We start from the raw sequence: 7,938 nt of genomic DNA, 5'->3' as shown, positions 1-7,938 counted from the left end.
ACATCCTCAAATTTCATATTTTCTTAAATTGATCAGCCAGAAAACACACTTGCGGTGGAGGAATCAAGCTGGTTCTCTTTTTTCCATCTCCCTTTTCACAACAGTCCTTTTTGTGCTTTACGATAGAAAAGCGTATCTTTTATCCATCTTTAATGTTACCTGGGTGCACTGCCCTGTGGTATAAAATCCTCAGGATCCCAGAGTGACAGTTCCAAATGCTGCTGTCAATGGTGAAGAAACAAATTGTTCTAACAAATGAATGGGTTATCAAATCCTTTTGTAACTTAGATGGCTTCCAGTCAACTTGAAGGAGAACCCAATGTTGCTGTCAGCTGATAAATCATGAAAAAAACAATTTTGAGGATATACCATTGTGTAATATTGGGTTGGCCAAAAAGTCCATTTAGTTTTTTCCATGAAATAGAAAACATGTTTTTCATTTTCACTAATAACCTTATTGATTTGGATATTTTGAGTATGTCGGCTCTCTCCTGCTATTGGCTTCTAGTGGGTAGAGGCCAAGGGTGCTTCTAAACATCTTCCAATGCATAAGACAGTCCCACACCAAAGAATTACTTGGCCACAATATCAATAGTACCAAGAAACTTTGCAAAAACACTTGACACATTCAATCAGTCACAGCACCTTCTCCATTTGTGCAGTCACTGCACAAATAATTTTTTTTTGCATTTCACTTGAGTTTTTACCTTTCTTGAAATAATAAACATAATATGCTGGAAATGTTGCATATTTTCTTCCATCTTCAATATTAAAATGGCTGCACAAAAATTCACCAGTTTTGATAAGTTTTTTTTAAATGTACGCTGATATGACAGCTGTCACAATACAACCTAACAAAAGTTTTGAATGAAATTAAAGACATCTAAGCACTACTAGAGTCACTGTACAAAAAAAAGTAATGTCCAAAGGAATCCAAAGACTTGAGCGACATTGCTAAAACAAAATGTCCATTCCTATTGACTGACTTATACAAACAAGGTTTCTGCATGCTCAAGTTTAACAAAGCAAAAAGTAGGAAGAGAATTGATGTTGAATCTTGTCTAATTCTAGCAATAGGTAATAATTTTCCATGGATACACCCACTAAAGTAAAACAAAGACATCTCTAATAATTATTTTGTTTTGATATTTAACATTTACCTTTCAAATTTTGTAATATACTTACAGTGTTTTGATCCATTCTATTCTAATACAAATTGTCATGATAACACAAGCAATAGTAAATTTTTAAACAATACTTCGAGTTTCAGGATCACAGGAACATTAAAATATTTTTGCAGCAGGGAAATAGGATGATCAATAAAACCATTTCAATTACAAATATATATATTATTGGGACAAAATTCTTTTAGAATAGGATGGAGTTAAGAACTTGGGGAGAAAAGGGAAAACATACAACTTCCAGCTATTAAAGAAGAGCTTGGCTATGATTTTTATAACAGATAATGGTGGCTCTCAAATCACTAAGGTATTTGGGTTTCACTGGTTTCATGTGAAATCATGATGTAACAGTTTTGTGAATGTTAGTATTTGTCAGATATCACATTATTTAGTTAACTGACATTTTTGATGCAAAAATTTAATGTCACAATGTGTAGAACACAACGTTAAAATATTTTAGAGATTATTTTGATATAAACCAATAGTTTTACATAAATATTCATAATATTCAAAGGAGTGTCATATACTCTTTTGCCACCTTGTGGTCAGAGTTGTATTAAATCCCAGGCACTGTGACTGCAATAAGGAGGGGTCTCTCCTGAGGTCAGCCCCTTCTGCTAGTCTTTGGTTGGGTCTTTGTGAAGCAGAGATGGTAACATTTGCCAAGGACTGAATCTAGACCCCTACAAGCACTAAGCATCAAAAAGATTAAGTTAGATAATGCTCCAGGATTAGATCTATTTTCTCAAAATGAAAAAAAATATAAATAAAAAAAATGTAATAAATTGTTTAAGTAACCATTATTCCTGAAATCATATTCATGACTCATATTTTTAAGATCCAGTTCATTAGAGAAACCTAATAGAATTGTCTAGTCAATTATATATATGTATTTTTCTCCCTGGTTATATTATATTGTGCTATTTTAGATACTATTTTTCAAATTTATTTTCTTTAAGTCAAGACACATAGTTAAGATAAAAAAGGAAATGAGAAAGGAAAAAAAAAGATTATGCTGACACCCCCTGCATGTGATTCAGAGCAAAAGCAACATGGAATCAGGAAAGGAATGTAAAAAAGCACAACAAAATTCTGACATACTGTTTCTGATATTTTTTCTTGATTCTTCTGTTTTTTGCACTTCTCTGCTGTTGACCTAGACACTTCCTTGAGCTGCCTTTTGGGGAACCCAGCCCTCATTCTGGCCCTGGGCAAGTTTGTATCCTTAAGTGCTGTGTCTACAGCTCCTAGTATAACACCTGGCTCTGGGTTGGAGCTGAATAGACATTTGTTGAGAGAATGATGGCAGAGCTCCCCACTTCCAGAACACACTAGACCAGAGGGTTCTGAACGAAGTTGATCATCAGTAATGCAGTTGGGTTGCCGTGGCGTTTTCAGTGGTAGACAGTCTTAGGTACACTGAGATCTAGTTCTCTTTGATGTCTGTTCTTCTGTGGAGGTGGGATGAGAGTACCTCCTGTCCTTCCTCCACTCATCCATGACTTCCATAATTTTTAGCAGGAACAGCGGGAACAGAAATCGTTCAGCAGGTGAGCTAGTTGCAGTTCCTCTAGTTGCAGGCCACAAAAGGCGGGATTTATTGGAAAGATGCTGTGGTGCTTCAAGGAACTGAAGCAAGAGTTGGCTTAGGAAGAGGAAGCACCAGGGCAGCTCTGGGGACCTCACTTGTATGGGAACAAAGCATCCTATGCTTCTTAAGGGGTTCTGATTCCTGACAACCAATTCATGCTGCTAATCCCTGGAGGCCTCATCATCCTTCCTCCCTGAAGGGGCCAGGTGGAGGGGCAATGTCCATGGTAACCAAGAACTCTGCTAGGGTATCATTAGGCAGCACAGCCTCACAAGCTCGGCAGTGTGTACTGGAACAAGGACAGCGATCCCCAGGAATCATGGACTGACTCTCATTCTCCCCTGACACTCCAGCGCTGGCTATATACTTTTCCTCTGAACCTAATCCCAACACCATCTCTGAGCTGCCTTCCCTGGGACTAGCACCTGTGGCCACTCCACGACATCACCCAGCATGCCCAAAACCTGAGCCACTTTTTCTGGGCACGGTCCTCATAGGCCCTGTAGTGCTGCTATCCACTGACATCAACTCTCAGTGCAGGGGCTCCCAGAGGTCCTCAGACCAGGTCTGGCCCCCTCCCTGCTCCCACCTGCTAGTGCTTGAGGGTCCTGGGGTGGGGTCCTGTAGTTCAGGCCTCTCAGCCAAAGGGGAGGCGCTAACGGTAAGCATGGCCTTGTTGTGTCTGGTCTCTCCCGCTGCCCCCCGGGTTGCTCAACATCTGCTGGGCCAGAACACTGGCTGCCAAACCCTCAACCCACTCACGGCCTTGGGAGCCCAAGGAGGAGATGATGAGCAGGCACAGCCTCTGCAGAGCGCCGATAAGATGGGCAAAGGGACGCGCCTCTTCAGGTCCAGCAGCCTTGGGAGCTCTGCTCCTGGGAATCTGGGGTCCAGGCCTGCTCCAGAATGGATCTGGGGCTTCATACTTACTGGGCAGTGGGGCAGAACCTGGGGTGGGAGGGGAGCCTGGGACTGGCTCAGGCGGCAGACTCAGCTAGAGATGATGTTCTCTTACAGCTTCTGGCTGCGCTGCTCAGGACCCAGACTCTAGGGGACATTGCACAGTCCCGGAGGCGTTTCTGGACTTGGTCATTCCTGTGTCCCCAGCCCCGCAGTGCTGGCGAAAGCCTCCTGGACCGAGGGAAGGACGAAGAGAGGGGAGGAGACGACGAAAGGGGTCAGAGCAGCGATTGGAGCCGAGAACTGGAAGCGCCTTAAAGAGACTGCGCGGTCCCCGCCCCCCTTCCCGCCAGCCTCAATGAATTAGAGCTGTGTTTCCCAAACTTGCCTGATCATAAGAATCCTCTCGGGTCCTAATTAAAGATACAGGTTACCGAGAGCACCTCCCTTCGAGATTCTGATTCAGTGGGTCTGCGGGTGGAGCCGAGGAATCTGTAATTTTAACACGCTCCCCACGTGATTTCGGGAACAAGCAAGTTTGGGAAATACTGAATTAAAGGAAACCGGGCCTGGCTGCAGAAGCGGCCTCCGCTAGGGGGCTACGGCGGGAGTATTCCCGGGGGCGTCGCCTGCTTCCGCCGCCGCCTCCTTCAGTGAAAGTCCCTTTTGGGTCCAGCTGCCACAGCCACCGCGCTCCCTCAGGCCGGGCGGGGGACACCCCAGGTCTGCGTGGCCCCCGCGCCGCCACGCCCAGTGGCCGCCCGAACCCGGCGATCTGGGGGAGGAGCCGCAGCCAGTGGAGGCGGAGGAGGTAGAAGAGGCGGAGACGGCGGAGACGGCGGCGGAGAAGGCGGAGAGGAAGGTGGAGACAGAAGCGAAGGTGGAGGGGAAGGTGGAGGCGGCGGGGAAGGTGGACGCCACCGGCAAGGTGGAGGCGGCGGGGAAGGTGGACGCCACCGGCAAGGTGGAGCCGGAGGAGGACGGTCTGGGCCGCCGGGTTGAGCTCAAGCTGGAGCCCGAACCCGAGCCGGTACGGGAGGCAGAGCAGGAGCCAGAGGGGGAGCCGAAGCGGGAGCCGAAGCAGGAGCTGGAGGATGAGAACCCAACGCGGAGCGTCGGTGGCGGCGGCAACAGCGACGAGGTTCCTGTCCCCACCCTTCCCTCTGACCCTCCGCGGCCCCCTGATCCCTCTCCGCGGCGCAGTCGTGCCCCTCGTCGCCGACCCCGGCCGCGGCCTCAGACCCGACTCCGTACCCCGCCGCAGCCTAGGCCACGGCCCCCGCCCCGGCCCCGGCCCCGGCGCGGCCCTGGGGGCGGATGCCTGGATGTGGATTTTGCTGTGGGTCCACCAGGCTGTTCTCACGTGAATACCTTTAAGGTGGGAGATAATTGGAGGCAGGAACTGCGGGTGATCTACCAGTGCTTCGTGTGGTGTAGAACCCCAGAGACCAGGAAAAGCAAGGCAAAGTCGTGCATCTGCCATGTGTGCGGTACCCACCTGAATAGACTCCACTCTTGCCTTTCCTGTGTCTTCTTTGGCTGCTTCACGGAGAAACACATTCACGAGCACGCTGAGACAAAACAACACAACTTAGCTGTGGACCTTTACTATGGAGGTATATACTGCTTTATGTGTAAGGACTATGTATATGACAAAGACATTGAGCAAATTGCCAAAGAAGAGCAAGGAGAAGCTTTGAAATTACAAGCCTCCACCTCAACCGAGGTTTCTCACCAGCAGTGTTCCGTGCCTGGCCTCTGTGAGAAATACCCAACCTGGGAGACAACCAAACCTGAGTTAGAACTGCTGGGGCACAACCCAAGGAGAAGAAGAATCACCTCCAGCTTTACCATTGGTTTAAGAGGACTAATCAATCTTGGCAACACGTGCTTTATGAACTGCATCGTCCAGGCCCTTACCCACACTCCGATCTTGAGAGATTTCTTCCTCTCTGACAGGCACAGATGTGAAATGCCAAGTCCGGAATTGTGTCTGGTCTGTGAGATGTCTTCGCTTTTTCGGGAGTTGTATTCTGGAAACCCATCTCCTCATGTTCCCTATAAATTACTGCACCTGGTATGGATACATGCACGGCATTTAGCAGGGTATAGGCAACAGGATGCCCATGAGTTTCTCATTGCAGCATTGGATGTCCTGCACCGGCACTGCAAAGGTGATGATGCTGGCAAGGCGGCCAACAATCCCAACCACTGTAACTGCATCATAGACCAAATCTTCACAGGTGGCCTGCAGTCCGATGTCACTTGTCAAGCCTGCCATGGTGTCTCCACTACGATAGACCCATGCTGGGACATCAGTTTGGACTTGCCTGGTTCTTGCACCTCCTTCTGGCCTATGAGCCCAGGGAGGGAGAGCAGTGTGAATGGGGAAAGCCACATACCAGGAACCACCACGCTCACGGACTGCTTGCGAAGGTTTACAAGGCCAGAACACCTAGGAAGCAGTGCCAAAATCAAATGCGGTAGTTGCCAAAGCTACCAGGAATCTACCAAACAGCTCACAATGAATAAATTACCTGTTGTTGCCTGTTTTCATTTCAAACGGTTTGAACACTCAGCCAAACAGAGGCGCAAAATCACTACATTCATATCCTTTCCTCTGGAGCTGGATATGACACCGTTTATGGCCTCAAGTAAAGAGAGCAGGATGAATGGACAGTTGCAACTGCCAACCAGTAGTGGAAATGAGGAGAATAAGTATTCCTTGTTTGCCGTGGTTAATCACCAAGGAACCTTGGAGAGTGGCCACTATACCAGCTTCATCCGGCATCACAAGGACCAGTGGTTCAAGTGTGATGATGCTGTTATCACCAAGGCCAGTATTAAAGACGTTCTGGATAGTGAAGGGTATTTACTGTTCTATCACAAACAGGTCCTGGAACATGAGTCAGAAAAAGTGAAAGAAATGAATACACAAGCCTACTGAAGTGACACACAGACCTACCTGTAATGGAAGATGACACCTATACTACAACTGGCATCAAGATTTAAAGGACCTACTTGCATGGCCCATGGGCCTGACAGAGTAAGAATTGAACAGTACCCAGTGTCTAAAAGGTCCTGATTGGAAGAGAAATAGGGGCGGGAGAAGGGGCTCTAGTCTAAGCAGTCACTTAAAGGAAAATTAAATGGCAGGAATGTTCTGGTAAGGAAGGCAGGGAGATCCTGACACTGGTACATATCCTATATTCCTCCAAAAGATTGTGTGGGAAAGTGTGGGGTGGGAGGGGGGTGGTGTTTGGGGGGGTGTGTGCCCTTGTAACCGTAAAACATCTTCCTTCATGGGTGTTTCAGCTTCAACTGACCAATCACATAACAGTTATATGTTTGAGGGGGAAAAGAAAAGTTATACAAATGTAGCCCATTATATATATGGGTATGAAAGTGGAAAAGTGGAGGAGGCAGGGATATCATTGACAAACACCTTTGCCAGTTTCTTTGTATTTGTGATTTTTTTTGTGCTATTAAGTGCAGTATTAAAAAGAGAGAAGAGCCCACAAGGGCTAGGGAAAAGAGAAGAAAAAAGGGGGCTTGTATAAGGGGAGCAATGGCTCCAGTAGAGAAGACAAGAAATACTGTAAGATAAGTAACCCACACAGAGAGGCCTCAGCTAAGAGTATTGTGTGTGAGTGTTTAAAAAAAGCTGTATGATATACTTGAGTAAATCAATGAACCTCTTTGTGATTGTTTTCTCATCTGTACAATGCAGATAATTCCTACCTTAAAGGGTTATTGTTAAAGATAAAATGATATAAAATGTGTCAAAGTATAAAGTAAAAGGCTTGGAACTTTTTAGGGGCTCAGTAAACATTTGTTGGATCTAAAACTTCTTTGGATCAGGACCAGAATGCATCAGAGATGAGTGTCAGTCCTACCTGAGACCAATGAACAGAATGGGCATATATGGTGTTACATGTAGTTACACATAGGCACATACACACAGACACACACACAGCTCCCTCCACAACATTGCCTACTTGGGAGTCTCAAGGCAAAGGACTCCCTGTGTAGAGGCCATCACAGGCAGAGCCACACCCAGGATTGGGAGCAGAACCACAACTGTCCTCAAAAGTCATAATTCTATTTGGAAGACTGTCATGTTGTTTTCATGACTCAGCACTCCAGTAATGGGACTCTTAGGGCCACTAGGCTGCCAGGTTTCTACATAAGGGTGTTTGGTGGTTTCTGCCTTCCACAAACATTATGGATGTATCTGTTACATTCACTTGCAGGTGTAGATCAGTA

General features: G+C 46.5%; 1 protein-coding gene across 1 annotated transcript; it reads left to right on the top strand.

Annotated features, from left to right (window-relative positions):
• Positions 1 to 3,439: 3,439 nt before the first annotated feature.
• USP27X (ubiquitin specific peptidase 27 X-linked) lies at positions 3,440 to 6,833 on the top strand. The gene is made up of 2 exons (XM_054566314.1): positions 3,440 to 3,621; positions 4,375 to 6,833. Exons 1-2 carry the CDS (start codon positions 3,440 to 3,442, stop codon positions 6,617 to 6,619), a joined length of 2,427 nt encoding a protein of 808 aa, XP_054422289.1. The 3' UTR covers positions 6,620 to 6,833.
• The last annotated feature ends 1,105 nt before the right edge of the window (positions 6,834 to 7,938 follow it).

The sequence above is a fragment of the Pteronotus mesoamericanus genome, unplaced genomic scaffold (genome assembly GCF_021234165.1).
Source record: "Pteronotus mesoamericanus isolate MK-2021 breed Mesoamerican mustached bat unplaced genomic scaffold, CSHL_Meso_final contig_173, whole genome shotgun sequence".
NCBI lineage: Eukaryota > Metazoa > Chordata > Mammalia > Chiroptera > Mormoopidae > Pteronotus > Pteronotus mesoamericanus.
This window is presented reverse-complemented; position numbering and strand designations above follow the sequence as displayed.